Source organism: Erithacus rubecula (assembly GCF_903797595.1).
Source record: "Erithacus rubecula genome assembly, chromosome: 3".
NCBI classification, from domain to species: domain Eukaryota; kingdom Metazoa; phylum Chordata; class Aves; order Passeriformes; family Muscicapidae; genus Erithacus; species Erithacus rubecula.
The window spans coordinates 19,237,712-19,257,103 of record NC_136689.1 but is presented as its reverse complement, the minus strand read 5'-3'; the positions used below and the strand labels follow the sequence as shown (position 1 = coordinate 19,257,103).

The 19,392-nt window shown below is 36.1% G+C and overlaps 1 protein-coding gene across 5 annotated transcripts in view; it reads left to right on the top strand.

Annotated features, from left to right (window-relative positions):
• SLC39A12 (solute carrier family 39 member 12) overlaps positions 1–19,392 on the top strand; it is a 34,838-nt gene that overhangs the window by 11,081 nt on the left and 4,365 nt on the right. For 4 of the 5 annotated variants that reach the window (XM_079302866.1, XM_079302868.1, XM_079302867.1 and 1 more), the window contains exons 6-11: positions 3,702–3,873; positions 7,165–7,337; positions 9,059–9,211; positions 12,689–12,752; positions 16,198–16,356; positions 17,728–17,915. In XM_079302866.1, coding sequence (XP_079158992.1) covers positions 3,702–3,873; positions 7,165–7,337; positions 9,059–9,211; positions 12,689–12,752; positions 16,198–16,356; positions 17,728–17,915 — 909 coding nt within the window. Of the gene's footprint in view, positions 1–3,701; positions 3,874–7,164; positions 7,338–9,058; positions 9,212–10,323; positions 10,432–12,688; positions 12,753–16,197; positions 16,357–17,727; positions 17,916–19,392 lie in introns of all 5 variants that reach the window. The other variant, XM_079302864.1, reaches the window with a different exon arrangement.

Genomic DNA, 19,392 nt, shown 5'->3' with positions numbered 1-19,392 from the left:
AAAAAAGACACTTTGAAGTATGTATTTCAAATGCATACATCAAAATATATACCAATTATATACTTTAAAGTATCTTTTTTTTTCAATTTTTTCTATTTTTTTCAATCCTTTTAAATTTATGTTAACTGAGTGGTAAGGTTTCTCCTCCATTTAGGAGAACTGAGTGATGTGCAATGGGTTTTTTCTTTGTGGTCATTTTATGAAGGACAGCTGAGACAAATTTCATCTGGCAAAATGTGACTCTGATAGATATTTATCTGTGTAATTGTATTGCATTTGAAATGCATAATCTATCAATACGTTTATTTCTTTGCAGCTGACCACAAAAAAGGATCATGCTGATCAGCATGATGAGGCTTTTAATGGGGTCACAAAATAATCTTAAATTAAGGTCATTTAAAAGGCGTTTCATATGAATTTTAAATTATGAAGAACAGAAATCAGTCATGATTCTATCGTAAAAGAAGTAAAACTGTTCTCCAGCAATTGAAGTACTTTTTATGCTCAGTTTTTGATTTCTTGAACTTCTGAGACCAACTGCAACTCAAAAGATAAATGTGCAGGAGCATTATCTGAGTCTTAGGAGTCGACTGAGGGCTAAATATTCTGTATACATAATAAAAAATCACAAAGAAACATCTGGACAGAAAATAATTTCTCTTCTGTATTAATTCCTAGTTTCTAAGGGTTTTTTTTTTCCATTCCTGTTCTTTTTAGCTATGCCTATTTTCCTTGACATATTTCATTAGAACATTTCATGTTTCATTGCTGTGTTGCTAGTTTTGTCTCCTGTTTTCTACACCTGTGATACCCATTGTGCTTATTAGTAGCAGATTCTGCTACATCCAAAACATTGACTTGTCCATGGCTTGTATTTGCCAACTGCATTGAGATCTGTAATTTAAATTTTATATAGGAATAATTATTCTTAACATTACCAAAGAAAAAGGGTCACTGCTTTCTTTTAAACATCATTGTCTCTACAATTAAAATGCATATTAAAAAAGTAAGTGGCAGACGATCTAAGAAGATAAATAATCTTAAATTTCATTAAACTATGTCACAATGTCTATGTATTCATTTATTCTTCCTCATCAAACAAGCATGGATTTTGGAAACCCAAATCATCCAAACATCCATCCATCCATCCATTCATCCATCCATCCATCCATCCATCCATCCATCCATCCATCCATCCATCCATCCATCCATCCATCAATTTTTCACATGAAAATATGCAAAATCAGTGTACTTGTTTCTTTGATATCATCCTCCAAGAGTACACACATAGTTGCTTTTCTAATGGAGACAGTTCTCTGGCTCCTTATATTAAAAATCTTAAAAGGTTTCTTAAAAGAAAAGATGCAGGTTCTCGTGCCCCATGTCTTACAAGAACATTTTACTAAATACACCTTAACAGCTATTTTTTATGTATGGATGGACGGTTTATTTTCACAGATGAGATTTTGCTTTTAATTGAAAATTCCTTGTAATAGAGTCGCATTAAAATTTAGGTTAGTAATAATCCTGCACCTCATTTTGTCTATAGTATTTTTCAAAAAAGAGCCAACTTCAAAGTCAGATCAGGTTTCAGAGAGCCATGTCCAGCTGAATTCTGGATGTATCCAAAACCTGGGTTTATACAGTTGTTTTTGGGAAACCTATACTAGTGCTTTATTGCCTTCATCTCCACGGACTTCTTTATCAAACTGGAGTTTTTTGTTGCTGCAACTGATACCTTTCACCTCTTATTCTTTTGCTATATGCCTCTGAGAAGATTCTGGTTATTTCTTCCCTCTAAACCACCTTAGATAATTGAAGACTTAAGATACCCACCAACTCTTCTCTTCCCAAACTGAACAAATGCAGGTCTCTCAGCCTCTCCTGGCACATCAGGTGCTGCAGTTCCTGGCCATCTTGGTGGCCCTCAACTGGACTTTCCTCAATTTCCCAGTGTCTTGCACTGCTGGTTATTGAGCTGGACATAGTCCAGATGTGGACTCACATGTCCTGGGTGGTGGGCAATATTTTTTTTCTCCAGTGCCTGCTGGCTCTGCTCTGGCTAATGCAGCCAAATGTGCAGTTGTTGGTCATTGCCACAAGGGCACACTGGTGGCTCATGTTCAAGTTTCCTGTCAGGACCCTCTCCAAGGGCTTTTGCTGCAAACCTGCCTTCCTCTTGTTTTCCCTTGCCTTTATCGATGCATGGGGTTATTTTGTGTAAAGCACAATAAGTTTGTCTTGGCTGATCTTCATGAAGGTCTGGCCCATTTCTCTGTCTTGTCAAGGTCCCTCTAAATAGAAGCCACACCCTTTAGCACATTGTCTAGTGTTCCCAGTTGAATTTCACCTGTGGATGCCATCTGGTGCACTCTGTGCCATCACTCAGGTTGTTGGTGCAGGTGTTGGATATTTTCATCTCTGCTCCCACTGGTCAGCAATGCTGCTCATAACCAGCCAAAATCCTAATCTTCCAACTTGATACTACATGTCAGAGTTCCCTAGTTCTAGAGTCAAAACCACATAGAACAGGCAAAATGGAGGTCTCATCCAATAGGGTAGCTGCTGAATTGTCTTCATGCTCTCCTTTGGCTTGAAGAGAGAACACAATAGGTCCAGGTGAGATCACCTGTTATGCTGAAGACTTGAATGTGATTTTCAAAAAAAATGTATCAGTGCTCAATTATTTCAGTTTCTTAGTGAACCACAAGGCATATTTTACTTCACTAATGGATGAGCAAAGTCAGGAATGTGTTTGGTTTAACCAGGTTATTTAAAAGTAATTATACTTAACAACTTCAAAAGAAGCTTCAGCTTCTGTAATGAGAGAAAGAATATTTAGGAATCCCTTGAGTCTCAGATGCAGACCAATTTAAATGAAAGAAAATTATTTGTTTTTAAATATTGAATCACAGCTCATCAGATGAGACTAAGAAATGAAGATTATTCCTTTAAGTAAGATAACATATTTGAACTGGAGTTCTCTTCAAAAACTTTTACAGAATTTCCCACTAAAAGTTTTCTTATGTCAACTGCTCATGTTTTTACTAGAAGTTTCAACCTGGACTGGAAAACTCAATTCTTCATGAAAATTTTTGAAATATAAATGGTCCCATGAAACATTGCTTTTTTTGACAGAGATGCTCCAAACAGGAACAAAATGTAGTTGGAATTCTGAAGTATCTCTAATAATACAATTATTAAGCAATCTTTAGACCAGTTTTAGACTATGTAACATCAAGTTTGCTGACATGCCCTCATTTAATTAATTAAAAAAGCTAACTTATATCTTACTGAAGATGCAGTAAAAGGACAAATCTCAGTAATGCTCTGATTTAGGCAGTACCTTATACTAATAGCACTATTACTGCAAATAATGTAGTTTCACAAGAATAGCTAAGAATTTAGTTTGTATTAGCATTAAAACATTTTTCTTAACACATATAGCCATAAAATATTGAGACATACTGACTGGTAAGATCTTTATAACATTAAGTAGTTTCAATAGAAATTGCTCTGCTTTATCCCAAAGATTCTGGTCTTTCTGAAATACATAGTAGTATCAAGTTCACACAGCAGAAAAGGAAAGTTTCTTCTAGGGTTGTACTGTCCTATGTTCTTCTAAGATTCTGTATTTAACCTCCAAATTTAATGCAGGTGTATGCAATATGTTTAGTAACTGTATATACTTTTCTACAAAGGTTTGTTTCTCTGCCAATGAACTTGTGAAGATATTTTTGAAAAACAGTTCTTCCTCCATTTCTAAGGACTACTTCAAGGAAATCAGTCCAGCTATCATTCAACAAATTTTAAGTTGTTCATGTCAGCCTCCCGACTTCAAACAGACAAAGCTTCCTCCAACAACTGTGGAAAGTGAGTTATGCTCTTATTAATAAATTATTATTTAAATTCAGATAAAGAGATGAAAGGACATCTGGACACATTTCATTCATTGATAAACCAAAATATGGAATTTATGCTTTCTGTAGTTTATGCATTCTATAATTGCATAGCATACATTCCAGATAATACTATTATATTGAGAAGTGAGGGAATTCAATGGTCTAAATTTTAAGTATTTGAAATTCTATTTCAGCATGTAAGGTTTTAAGCTTTATTTTCTTCATTTGTTACTTGATATTGCCAGCAGGTAGGCAATACCAGGTTCTCATCTATGGATTTCTGGGCAGTATTTCACTTATTTTAGGAAATTTGCACCAGGTTTATTTTGCAATCATTGCATTGCTCTTACATATACCTTCAAGGTTACATTAGCTGGCATTTTATACCATGATGTGTCAAGTGCTTGATATAGATAAGTTTTACATGAATGCTATGGGTGTTGTGATATTTTATAGAAGAGAAGCTTTGAGGTTACTATTGTGGTAAGAAAAACATCCAGAATAAACAGTAATGAGGCAGCAGGACCTATGTGATAGAGCTGGAGTAAGAACTGATTTAGGGCATATTTATGTTGTTTCCACTTGCAGTGCCTCTGCTTCCAGTGTTTTCTGCCCCATCATTTCTGTGGATTCTCCTTCTCCTGTAATCAATCCTTAGTCCACCTTGTAAAGGAAAAATATGAATCTGAGATGACCTAAGGGCTTTCTAATCTATTTTCTGGATTTTTCTTACTTTAAGCCAATGATATGTAGGAAATGGTTACAAATTGAGGTGTGCTAGTGTAGTAACAGAGACATTAATTTTGATGGGGAATTTGGGAATCAGGAATGACCAAAAAGGAGAAGGTATCTATCCATAATTGCCTGCATCTAGAGGAGCAAATTTTAGGCTACAAATTAATGTCTTCAATACCTTTATCCTAACATCTATGTGGCCAGCTTTAGATTGCTAGGTCTTTTTGGAGCTAATAAGCTTTCCCCACATCCTGCTGCCCAATGATCCTTATGGAGCAACACATGAATTAAAAAGCATGAAAGGACACATGTGGATATCACAGAAGTAAAAAGCATGGGAGAGCACTCATGGATATGCCAAGAATTGTTACAGTAGAAAGAGACACACAGAGTAGAAAAAATCATTATGAGTCTTCAATAGGCAACAGTCCTTCTTTCTTACCTCACTGCTCATTATCTGAACACCTTGCAGTCTTTACTGCTTTGATCTTTTCTGTGCTACACAGATATGATCATTTTTTAGATCAGGAATCAAGGGACAAAGAAAGAAGAGAAAGGAACTTACCCAGGTCACATGCAAGGTTCATAAAAAATTCAGTGTTAAGAGGGATTCTTCCAAGTCTAAAGCCATCAGCCCAATCAATGACATTTTAGTGATCTCATAAAGGTGAGAGATGAGAAAAATTGAGCTATTCAAGAGCAGAATGGAATTAATAAGAGCCCTTTCTGCAGCCCTTTCCCTGTGCTTTTTGACAAAGGAAGGTTTCCATGACCACAGAGACACTTCTGCTGTCTTGATACAGACGAAGGACTCCATGTCTGACCTATGTGTGACCTAGTGACCTGAGCATAGGCTCATCAGTTTTATTCTGAGCTCTATTTTACTGACAGGGTATGCTGTTTTGGCTAAGTCACCAAGGCCTGACATTTCATAGATATCTACTATACTTCTGTATTTGGATGTGCAGTCTGTGAAATTAGCTGTCTGATTTTATGAAGTGATGAGCACTTGCAGTGCTATGAAAGTTTGAACTGTTAAGTGACTGTTTTAAACATTTTGGCATTAATTCCTTTATATGTGTTTATTATCTGTGTTTTACCTCCCATTATAAGACTTCCATAGAAACTAATCAAGATTCATGTTGTGCAAAAGGTTGGGAATGTGAGCAGCATGTAACTCTGAGAAATTATAAGACTAACATTCAAGTACATCCCAGTAACCTGGGAAAAATAGGCTGGTGGTCCTGGTGTATTAATGGAAGGGATGTATTTCCACAGCAGATTTGTAAATATGATTTGGACTGAAATGTTTGTGCTTAAAACCTAGATTAGATTGCTACATTCATATGAGGCTTCAGGCCTTGGTTTGTTTACAGAAAATGATTTGGTTGAAAATGTGATGTTGACTGTAAAGAAACACGGGTGTGGCATGTGAAAACAGAATCTCAAGCATAAATCTGTTAACAGAGAAAGCAAATGCAGAGCAGTATTCACTGTGCTGCTCTGAGTGTCTCTAATTTACATAGCCACGGTCTGTTTAGCTTGTAAGGTCTGAAATTAGGAACTACAGGATTATTACATGCAAATCCTGAAAAAAGGAATGCTTTCTGGGCTTTTAATTCTGTCATCTGTTCACACCTGACTAGAAAAATCTACATGGCTGTTGTGGCTTAACCCCAAACAGAAGCTAAATATGAAGCAGCCACTCAAATACTCCCCCACTGCCTTCCCTCACAGGGGTTGGGGAGGAGAGCTGGACAAAGGTAAAACCCATCAGTTGAGCTATGATCAGTTTAATAATTGAGACAAAGTAAAATATACAATTCATCCTCCTCCTCTTCCTCCTCCTTAATTAGTAATGGAAAGGAAGATTACAAAAAAAGCCAAACCAAAACAAACAAATAAATAAACAAACAAAAAAAAACCAACAAAAAACCAACAAAAAAACCCAACAAAGCAACAACAACAACAAAAAGATAAACCCCAAGAATAAACCCCAAGATAAACAAGTGATGCACAATACAATTGCTCACCACCTGCTGACTGACCAACTCACCCCTGGGCAGAAATCAGCCTCTCCTGGCCAATTCATCACAGTTTCTACTCTGGGCATGGTGTTCTGTGGTGTGGAATATCCCTTTGGCCAGTTTGGTCATGTATCCCAGATGTGTTCCCCCTCCTCCCCAGATTATTGTACAGCTCCTCACTTTCAGAGCATGAGACACTGAACAGTCCTTGGCTCAGGGTAAGCACAGCTTAGCAGCAACCAAAACATCAGTGTGTTATCAACATAATTCTCATCCTGCATCCAAAACACTGCACTGTACCAGGTATGAGGAAAATTAACTCAATCCCAGCTGAAATCAGACAGTGTCACAATGAATCACTTCTCCTGTGTGCTTGTATATAAAGGTATGAAAACAAACACTCAAAAGCAATTACAAAAACAAAGCAAATACTCAAACACAAATACAATATTGGATGATTAAAGGTGCCCTTGTTTTGTTTCATTTGTTTTCCCCTACAGAATATGGTTACAGCACTGTTGCTGTTTTACTTATTACTATTGGATCTATGTTTGGTACAACTCTCATTTTATTTAACTCCTGTCAAGAAATCTATACACTCATTTTGCAGCTGTTTGTTGGCTTGGCTGTTGGAACCCTTTCTGGAGATGCATTGCTACATCTTATTCCTCAGGTAATTGTGCTTTTAAAATGTTGACACGTGTGTGTGCAAACATGTACACGCACAGAGAAAAGTTTCATTTAAACCTGGATAATGCTCATCAGTTTATAAATAAAGCTTTCCATTAAATCCCTCCAGCACTCCAATTACATTTGCACTCTGTAGCTCAGAGAGAGATTAAAAATAATAATAAGTAGATATCCACGACTGATGAATTCAAAGAAAAAGAGGTTTATATCTTTCAAAAAAATTTTCAGAAACCCCACAAGTCCTGTGCAAGGCACATTCTAGATGTGTGTTAATTTCTTTTATGAGACAGATTCTGTAACACTTTTTAACAGAAATTTTTCTAAGGTTGTATGAGACATTCACAGTCCCCTCTGCAGATTGTTCCAGAGAACCAGACGCTATCAGCCTAATTAATCCTGATGCCTAGAACTGTAATAAAATGGGTGGCATGATCTTTTCCTAAATTCATAATCTAAATTTTAAGAACAGGATAACCTGTAAAACAGAACCAAATTTTCCATTGTGTATTCATTTATTTTTAACAATCTCCTCTGATATGACACAGATGTTAAGAGTACATTCGTAGTGGTCACAAAAAGAGAGCTTCTCAGCTTCACTTAAGATTCTGGTTAAAATTTTCTCTCTGGAAGCAAAACTGGAGAGTGGTTTAAGGAAGGCAACTCTCACTGGGTGTCAAATAAATACATTTCCTTCACCAACACCTTTTAAATGTGAAAGTATTCTCCTTCACCAGTTTAAAGTGATGTATCCAGTACCATTTAGACTCCTCCCTTTCAGAGCAAAGGAGGGCTGCTGTGCTGTGACACTGGGGAAAAGAAGGAAGCATACCCAGCAACAGAAATGCATTTTTGCATTAATTATTAATTACTTAATTTATGCATTATTTTCACAGAATCACAGAGTGACAGAATTACAGAATAGTTAGAGTTGGAAGGGATGTTTGGAGACCATCCAGTCCAACCCACTGCCAAGGCAGGATAATCTAGAGCTGGTTATAAAGGAATACACCGAGGTGTTTTTGAATGTCTTCAGAGAGGGGAAATCCACAACTTCCCCACACGACCCATGCCAGTGCTCTGCCACCTTCAGTGTAAAGAAATTCCACTTCATGTTGAGTTGGAACTTGTGTTTTAGTTTATGGCCATTGCTCTTCATCCTGTTGCTGGGCACCACTGAAAAGAGTCTGGCACCACTGTCTTGGCACCAGACTTTGAGATATTTGTATGCATTAATGAGATCCCCTCTCAGGCTTCTCTTCTCTAGACTGAACAGGCACAGTTCCAGCAGACTCTCCTCATAAGAGAGATGCTCCAGTCCCCTAAACATCTTTGTGGCCTCTGCTGACCCTCTCCAGTAGCTCCTTATCTATTTTCAGTATGACGTTTGCATATTAAGATAATGCAAGTAATTTTATAGAATTTTAGCATCAATATATTGCAAACAAAATCTATATCACATATATATAAAGGGTTATTTAATAAAAATGTCCCTAAAAATAATGTTACTTTCTCCACTGAGTGATGAAGTGCTGCTGTGCTCCTAATGATTCCTCCATTATTCAGGTGATTATTTCAGAATATCTTTGAAAGAACTGGGAAAATAAAATTCTGGGAATAAAATGAATTAACATGTTACAGCTTGCCCTAGCAAGAATTAAAACATTGCTATTTTATTTTTTTTAACTTTATTCTCTTTTGTTTTAGACTCTTGGTTTGCATAAACATGAAGCACAAGACATAGAGCATTTCTATGAGGGAAAAGAATATATTTGGAAGCTTTTGGGCATAATTGGAGGAATTCATGGATTTTTTCTCATAGAAAAGTGTTTCTTTCTTTTGGTAACACCTCGTGAACAGGTAAAGCTTTGTACAATTCATCCTTTAAAAAAAACTCTTGTATTTTGAGATTTTGCAGTGAAGCATTGAGAATTGTTTTCCCAATGTGTTCAGTTTCTATTTTTGTTTGCTTGCTTCATGAGTGTGTTCCATATTTATAATTCCAGAAAGGGAACAGTTAATCAAACTTATTCCACAACCCTGCATTCATGACTCACACTGGAGCAGGTGAAAAGTGTGTATCCATATGAAATAGCAGTGACAGTTGTTTACTCTAGGTTTGAAGAGGAGAAAGGTGCAATAGAAAAATAGATGCAAGCATAAGATATTTTCAAGAATAATATCTTAAAATTTCCAATTGTTTTTGATCCCTATCACAGTGATGTGAAAATCTATTATGTGTTGCAGACAGTAGGACCCAATCTTGTATTATTAAGATCTCCTTGCTCACTGCCATGCTTACAGTAATTCTATTACTCTGTTTCTGTGTGGCTGGAGCCTGAAGATATGATTATGCACAAGGATAGAATGTAGCACAAAATGTGATGGCTCATTCAGTTTCTGAGGATGAGAGACAATCCTAAGGTGACTTAAGAAGGCTAAACCTTTGCTTGTTCTATTCTATAGTGTGTGTGAAGATTGCTTTAGATACATAGCAATGCCCTCTATCTTCGAGTCACTATAATAATATAATGTGAGATTAACAGAATGGGAGTATTTTGATTAGGCTGATATTCTATTTGCTTTGTGAAACGGAGTCCTTTTAGTTTCTTGTTTGAGAGAAGGGTTTTATCATCATCCCACAAATTTTTAAACTTTTTCTACTGAGAGCTGGATGAGCCCTCAGATTTAACTTTTATATCTGTATCATCTTCAAATTTGAATTTTATTTTTAAAATAAATTAAGTTTTATCAAACCATTGTGATTGTCACTGATTTATATGATTTATTTTTCAGGGGTTTTAACATAATATGCATTACAAAATGTTGCTGCTAGCCAATCATCTTTTTCAATAGATTTTGTTTGGAAAAAAAAAATCTTAAAAATTCTAACATTTCAGAAAAGACTGAGAAATGCTGCACCTTTGTTCATTGGGTTTCAGAACTAATTGCAAAGCATCTTCATTCAGCAGGGCCTTTCTTTAGTTAATGGGCACTGGGGACATTCCCATGATCTTCCAGTGGAGTCTGAATTAAATGAACATTCAGGCAGAGGCAAATCTACTTCAACCATACAGTTGGTAGGTTACCAATATGACATACTTCCCTAAATTTATATTCTTCTTTCTCTGTTCCTCAAAAAAATGAACAAAATTAATGTAAAAAATCAGTATTATTTTTCAGTCTTTATTAATTTGTTGTTTATGACTTGACATGATTGTCAAGAATATCTAGATTTTGAAGTTTATGATGAGCTTTCACAGAGATATCAAGAACAGATATTTTACAATAACTTTTCTTAGATGTGTACCAGATTGATATAACAATACACTTCCTGAATTGTTGTATATTGTTGATAAAATTCTTGAAGATTTTCCTTTTCCCTTCTTTTCAAACATTAATCACATGTAAAGGCAGACTCTCCTTAGGGAAAAATTCAGAATTTCTTGCAATGAGAGTTAAGTGCATAATTAGTGAACAGATAAAATCTTGCACTATTCTTGGGCATTTTCCCACAGATTTGAAGAGTAGCATAAACACTTGGATATCTGGGAGTTGTGCTTACCTATAAGAAGTTACACTCTTTAATACTTGTATGTGGATATTATCCAGACAGATAAATCCTTGCACGTTAAATTGAGTCATAAATTTTACCCTGTTTTCTCTTTCTTTCAACAAATGTCTTCAGTTTATATCCAGTATCTCGGTGCACAGGTGAACTCCATTTTACTAATGTAGTTGTGATTTGCAAGAGCCTCATGAATCACTGCTAATCTTTAAAACACAGTTGGAAAACTCTTAATAAAAAACAGATCAAACAGAGGAGTGAAGCATGTTTACTATTTTCTGAGACACATCAAAGCTTCGTCTTTGTGATAATGAATGAACATGTCATTCTCCTCAAATGCAAGATCCCCCCAAAGTTCTAAATAGATCACATTATCTGTATAGAATTAGCCTGGCTGAGTTGGTTTGTACATGAGCAGCCAATTTTTCAGAATCATGTGAGTAATACTAAGACAAACACTGGATGACTAAGAAAAACTTATAAATCCTTCAGATCAGTAATTAGTCTTGCAGTTTTGACTCACAGTTCAAAGAAGTGACATGTGAATAAATATTGTAGGAGAAGGGGAACAATTTCTGGAATTCATATGACTGGCTGCAATCATGGGAATTAGAGATTTATTTTTCCTTTAAAATGTAGAATATGAGAAACAATTCTTTTTCCTTTTCTCCTCATGCTTCTACAGCACATATTCTTCATCACAAGAAATCTAAGACCAACCAATAAACATATTCCATTTTGTAGCCAGTGCACATCTCTGGTACAGTTTTTGGAGTGGTGACTTCTGTCCCCAACAGCTCTTGTGCTGTTGTTGACTTCACTGGCTGCCATAACAGGTTTTAACACACTTTTTCTGGGAAAAAAACCCTCAGAAATTAAGATTCAGTCATTCTAGTTTCAAGCAAACAAGATTTTTTGGCTTCTCTCTCCCTCACATGAGTTTATAATAATTTCTCCAATCAGAAAGCAAAGCCCCAAAGAGGTAGGGGCACTGAGAGATTACTCATGTTCTCCCTTATCACCCAACAGTTGCAATATCTATTAACTAAATGTTAGGGCTGGTACATCAGGTTATCTCTCTAGGATAAGGAAGAAGACACTGTCTCTTTCTTCACTTGAAGTAAATTTCACCATGGAGTGTACTCAAGTGCTGCTATTCTCAGCTAGTGTTGCCTGGTGCTGAGAGGAAACCCTTGCTAAAAGCAAAGACACAAGACATTGCAGGTTGCACCACCCTGAAGAAAAAACACTATATTTTGAAAGGGGATGGCACCTCCTGACGACCATATTTTTTAGTCTAGTGTTTTCACAGAGAAACTCTGAAGAACATGGGTGCCTAAAAGACTGTTTTTCCCTGGAAATCCTATGGACATATTCTCCAGGAAAATACAGTCATCCAGTCATGAAAAAATCAAAACATACCATTTTAATTATAATGTCCCTTCTAGTCTCACATTTGGCTCAAATTTTTGTGTATTCAAGCAGAAGTGTGTTTTTTCATTGTTGAGCTACAACAATGCCTATGAATGCATTTTTTCCTACCTGAACTAGACTTAACCCGCTCTGGGTGAGGCAGATTTCTTATTTATTTGTTTCTGCAGTACCAATCAGACTGCCAGTGGCCAGAAAATTCTTCCAATTATATCTGTGCAAATAACCATTGACTGTCTTTAATTCAAATACTTATGCTTAATTGACATTTTCCTGTATTTATGGTAGCAGCTGGAAGAGACCCTTAACACTGATCCATTATCTTTGTTTTTAACTAGAGAAGCCCAGAAGATTCTGAACCTGCTGAAGTTCCTCCAGAGAGCAAGGTGATCAGCAAAACAAGTTAGTATCAATAAAAAGACTAGACAAGACAGGAAAATGCTTCAGACCTAAGATGGAATTGCAAGTGTGCAGCTGACTTAGCTCTGTGTTTGCAGTATGCTACATCACATCTGGTGGCGCCTGGCTACATAATTTAATCTCTGCTTAAAGACCTTCTCAACTGCCAACCCTGTAATTGTCAAGTTCATTAATCTTACACTGTCCTTGCTTTAGTATTTGCTGTCTCACTGTTGCAATCTGTTTTGCTAAAGACTTGGCTTAAAGGGAAATAGTCAAAAATTAATGCAAAACATATTTTTATAATTTTAAACTTAGCTCAGGCTTTTATTTCTGAAGGTGGTGAAACATATTTTGTAGGCTTGCTAATGCTAATATAATTCTGCATCCTTCTTCTCTTACACAGTGAAACAATAGACTCTGTAGACCAGTAATGATTTATCACAGGTATGGAATTGTAGCCTCATGATGGATCTCAGTTTTAGAGTAGTCTGTTTGCTTCTGAGAACTTCAAATAATTCCTGTCTTCTGTGCTTTTTTGCTGATTAGTAAAAATACGGAAATAGAGTATAAACCAAATTTTGCCTTTAACTGTACTTTGTGACCTTGGTTAATTCAGCAGAGTTTCAGTCATTCAGCTGAGGGAATTATATTTTAATTGAAATCAGTTTATTTACTATAATTAACTCCCCTTTATTTGTGATCTCAGGTCATCAGTTTGATTTATTTAATTGTGCCATTATCTTCTTTTAGGTTCTAATGTTCTCTTCTGTTCTTGTGGACTTCATATCTATTTCTGTAGCATTAGAAATCTGGATTTTCTTTTCTTCACTTCCACTCCTTCAATAATACACAATGCAGTGCCAGTTTGAATGTGACCACATAGTTCATCTCCAGATATTTCTGTTTGGCTCAGTCATCATTACCTGCTAAGCACTTCTAGTGATCTTTGTTTAGTTTAGTCTTTCTTCACACCTCAGTCTTACCTCCATAAATGAAACCTTAGTCAGGAAGGATGAGAGGTTATTTGGGGTTTTTTTGGGGGGGGAATATGTAATTACAAAAGTTTGTTTCATTACAGTTCTTTTAAATAGCTAAGTGCATAAACATACCTGGGTACCTTCATACTGAGTGAGGTGTTTCTTTCCCCAAAACTGAATGGAATCTGCAGGTCTAAGAGAGAAGCCTGACAACTCCAGATCTGCAAATGCCTGTCAAGTAGGACTGCAAAAAGAACCAATCATTACAAATAGTCAGGGAGTAATTTAGAAAACAAGAAACTTTCTAAAGAAAAATATGTCTGACTGGCCCTCTCTGCATTTATCCATACTTGTTCTATCAATATTAGAGAAGACCAGACAGTTTAATTTTATATTTGTTATACTTAGTGATGCTTTACATCCACTAGAAATGTTTTTTCTGTGTTAGTCATGGAAACATTGTAAAAGATCTATTTATGGATAAATGTTTTATTTAAACTCTTACTCTAAACTTAAAAATTGTAGTATATGGTTGAGGTCTTGTGCCTATTAGTTTTATGAAAATTATAGAATAAAATTGTTTGTGAGTTCTGATCCCCTATTTATGAACAGAAGAAATAAAAGTAAGATTGTTGGAGAAGAAAAGGGATTGTAGAAATAGTTAACATAAAAAGTCAATAGTTAATAGTTTGTGTTGGAATACAATGCAGTGAGATTATTGCCAGTAAGAGAGCTGCTTTATAATAGGCTGAAAGTAAAGTAAGATAAACATTCAGATTTGTTTATACATGCATCTTCTTAACTTTCTGTCAAGTGATTTCACAAAGCTTATATCTGTAATTGCTCCACAGTGCTAACCTGATCCCTGTGTTATACTAAGGCACACTGGAATGGGTTCCAGTAATCATGATATATCTTCTTTAACAATCAGATACTTGAACAAAACTGAATAACTAATAAGACCTCGAGGCAGGCCATGATTTCATCCTTGCCAGTGCTTTTTACAAATCACAAACTTCATGTAACACAGCAATCTATTATTTCTATGTAATTCATGCACTGCACTATTGATTATAAACTGCCCATAGTGTTTAGAAGGAACTGTGCAAACTGGGGACATCCACGTCCAGCTCTGTAAGCTGGCAGCAAAATCTAACAAGCCTGCCAATTTTTCTGAACCCACAGAGCTCCCAGACAACCAGGGAGGATTTTCTGAATATGGTTGTTAGGCTTTTTTATGTGCTCTGTGTGATTTTTATAATAGTCTGAAGACTTCAGTTCTAGCCAGTTTCTGTAAGAAAAATATCTTCCCCATCATTATAAAATGGTCTTCTCTGAGAAACATTACTGGAACGAAAGCTGGTAATAACTGTATTCAGACAGATCAGTGCAGCTTCATGTTTGCTTCTCAGTCTGTCATATTATGTCTATATGGGGTCACCAAAAGTCAGAAAAATACATATTTAGGGCCCAAATCATGATCCTGCTCCTTCAGGTATGAAACCAGCCCTTTTCAAAGTGTTCTACCCACTCTGCATAGAGGAAAGCTGGATGAGTTTCTTTACAGACATTAGGCAGTCCTGACTATAAGACTGTGAATGAAAAAAAAAGTACAGGATGGGGCAGCCAATTATGTGTTACTAAGTTTAGACATTGAACCTATATGGAGCCTTGTTGCTTCTTGAAGAGATAAACTGCCTCCCTGTGAATCTGTTCAGAATTCCACCCAGCTGTCTCTGCTACAAGCTGGGCACAGAGACTGTCCCTGATTCTCTGGCTTGATTTCAGTACTTGCACCACTCATAGCACCTTTCCACTCATGTCAGGTGACATGATGCCATGAACATCTGGTGTACTGTTCCACACTAAAACAAGGTCAGAGAACAGTATGGGAAAGACACACAGCCATCTCCACCCATGAGTGGTGTTCCATATAAGAGTACTATGAGTATAACAGCCATTAATTGATTGGAAGAAATGTTGGATATAAGCATGCTGTAACCCTGTACTATAAGTGATACTCTGAGGCTTGTTGTCTTTAATTTCTATCTTTCACTGTAATACAATTGCAAAAAAAAAAAAAACAAACCAAAAAAAAAACCAACCCAGACCCTGCAAATATTACTCAGTAATAGCAAGCTTTACAGGATTAAAATAATCAGCTCTGTGAGACCAAATATTTATCTTCACTATAGGTCTGCAATTCTATGAACAATGGTGGAAGAACTCCAAATAACAACTAGGAAGACGTGGAAGAATTTCATCAAATAAGGAAAGATTGATAGAAAGCCTTAGGATGCTTCATGAGATGAGACTCAAACCTAATTTTTTGTCTAATACTTGACCTAGTGAGCATAAGGAAGTTATTTCCTGGTATTTTCATCTCATTTGTAACATAACAAAACTGGCAATATCTGTTTGAGTTAACACTGGGCTTTTAATCTGTTTGTTTGTTTTTCTTTTTCCAGGTAAAAAAATCAGCTTGTTAGCAATAATGGTTCTGGTGGGTGACAGTCTTCACAATTTTGCTGATGGCTTGGTAATAGGAGCAGCATTCTCATCCTCAACAGAAACAGGTGTGACAACGACTGTTGCTATTTTATGCCATGAAATTCCTCATGAAATGGGTAAGAAATATATGTATTTTTCTTGATTGACTTTGAATTTCCAGGTTTCCCAAAAAGTTCTTTCCTGTATGACATTTGGGGGAATTCTTGCTTATAGCATCATGTCTTACAGTTTTACTATGTGAGACTGATACTTTCTTTGCCCTTCACAAAAACCAGAGGAGGCTTCTGCACTCATTAGTGGATACATTCCCACTTGACCTTCTCCAGATGCAAATTACATCAGGTCAGGACTGACCTGTTATTCTTATGTGTACAGATATAAAAAATAATAAACAGTAAGCAAGATCCATGTGTGGATGATGGCCATGCTTGACACAATGGGCTATCCAAGAGTTTCAATATGCAGCAGAGCTATTTAAGCAAGTATTTCTCTTGCTACCCTCATTCCTGCTGCTAATCAAGAGCAGTAAGATAATAAAAAGTGCATTGCCTATTTTACTAGAGGATAGAACAGGAGAATTGTTCTGTTATACATTGCCCTTGATTGACTTTTTCTGGTAAAACTTCCAGCATGGCTGAAGTTGCTCCTGACATTGTGTTGATGAACACAATAAATTGAGAAATTATCATTAAATGACTGAAGACTTCATGTGCTATGTAGAAAACTCCTCCAAACAAAAATGTGGGATGGAGGATTGCTGTAAAACTGGTAACTCTTGTTTGCATAGCAAGCAAATAGAAATGCTTGACTGTTAGCTCCAAATATACCTTCTTAATTCTGGGGCAGTAGGGCCCCAGTTCAAAGTGACATTTTTGCAGTCATGGAGCAAAATATTTCAAATCTTCTAGTTGTGGCCTATTATGAATCTTTTAATTTAGAAGAAAAATTCTTGCTGGGATTCTGATATACAGCTTACTCCAATTGATTAGGACTGAAAGTGGGATTAAACTCAAACTGGAATCAGAATTGAACTCACACTGGCATAGATTACTCTGACTGGCAGCACCTGTAAAACACTCAAAGACTATGCTGCAAATATACCCACATGATTTGAACTGGCAAGTTCCCAGTGGAGAAAGATTTAGAAACTCTGGGAAACCACGTGACTTCACTTTTGCATGTATCCAAGCTGGAAATGGAAAATGTCACAGAACACAGAGAACTAACAGAAAGCCACTCCTTAATACTGTATGCTATCTTTAGGAACAGCTAAACAAATACAAGTCAATATGATTTTTTTGATGTTTTGAGATTTTTTTCTTTCACACAGGACAAGTTTATAACTAATTCTACAGAATTCTAAAGGCAGGCCTCCATCATTCACTATCTTTGTGCATATCTTAATTATTTTCTTTCATATTTTATTATCAAGAGTCTTAAAAATACATTTATCAACTAAATAATAAATGTTCTTTTTCTCTATGCAGGAGATTTTGCTGTGCTGCTAAGTACAGGGCTCCCCACGAAGATTGCAATTTTGATGAATTTTATAAGTGCACTAACAGCATTCTTAGGACTTTATATTGGCCTTTCTCTGTCAACTGACCCATCCATTCAAAACTGGATCTTTACTATTACAGCTGGAATGTTCTTGTATTTGTCTTTAGCAGAAATGGTGAGAACTTCAGTCTATTTTTATATTTTCCTTACAGCATATCCACATCAGAGATGAGTGTCAGATTAATGCAGGGGGATGAACCCATAGAGAAAAAGAGCTCATAGGCTTGTTGGGAAGAGCATGTTGTCTGCCCTGTATGTGTACAGTGCTTAGAAAAGTAGTCTGTTTTTCTTCTGTATCACTCTCATCCTAGTGTCATTATAATGAAAAGGGAAAATAAAGACCATTAAGAGACTAATATAAGAGAAAGGCATAATAGTCTTTTAGAGTCTTTAAAATAATATTCTGAAGACTTTTAAGCAATGTATTTTTATTTATTTAGTAAAACATGTATTTGAACCTTCAGGGGATTTTAAGATTTTGAAAAATATGGTTATTTTTTCCTTCTTCTGCCCTTTTCTTTATATATTTTTCACCCATTGTGTCAATGCAAATTAGCTGTTTCAGGACTAACATGTAAGATGCTTATCCTTAACACTTCCTTTCTGTCCTAGGGAGCTTTCAATTAGCTCTTAAGCAAAAAAAATCCCTTCAGATTACTGAAACTTTTTAATAGTTGTCCAATGCTTTTTATACTCCCAGTTCAATAGAAATAGAAAAATAAAGTCTATAGAAAAATAAAGTGTGAAGTTAGGAGGAAGGTCTAAGGACTGAGCAAAAATGTGGACCAATCATAGCTCATGCAAATGCCTCAGGGCACATAATTTATTGAAAAGATGGATAACTGTTACACTGGTGGCAATGCAGAACTTAAATGCCTGCCCAGCTTTGTCACACGGCTCTTTAACCATCATGTGTTGATGTAAAGTTTCTTGCAAGCTCCTCCACAAAGATGGAATGTTTTGAGTGAGGAGATCAAGAGGGAGGGGGGAAAAAAGTATCTTCATAAATTATTACTTTGATTTTTTTCCCCTTGTGTTCATTACTACTTTATGCCTGAGATGCTCTTTACCAGGTTCAGGCATCATACTTTAAACCTGATATGCCATTCCAGTACTATCACCTATTTCAAATTCTACTTACAGGAATTAATCTTAGACCTCGGTAGTATTTTAGTCTATTTTTGCTATTGCAAGTAAAGTAAAATGAACATAAAGTTCACCTAAGAACTTAAGAGGGAGCTGCCAAAAGATTGTGGATGTGTCAACAGTCCTGACTGAGGTAGTAAATAACAGACAAGAACACTGTGTACCAAGTTTCATCTTGTTCTGACAGAGAAATTTGGAAGTGAAGCTCCCTCCCAACTGTGTAGGCATGGTTTTACTAATGGGGCTAAGAATGATGTACACATATTTTTCCTTCAGTGTAGGATCAGCATCCATCAAGGATCCACAAGCTCCTGGAACAATACCATTTTTTCCCTGAGTCTTCAAAGCAATGTGCCAGCTGCAAATCCCAAGAGAAAATATCTCTTCCAGGCAGAGATAGGGACATGTTTTCCCTTGTTCTCAGCTTGTCATCATAATCTTGGTCT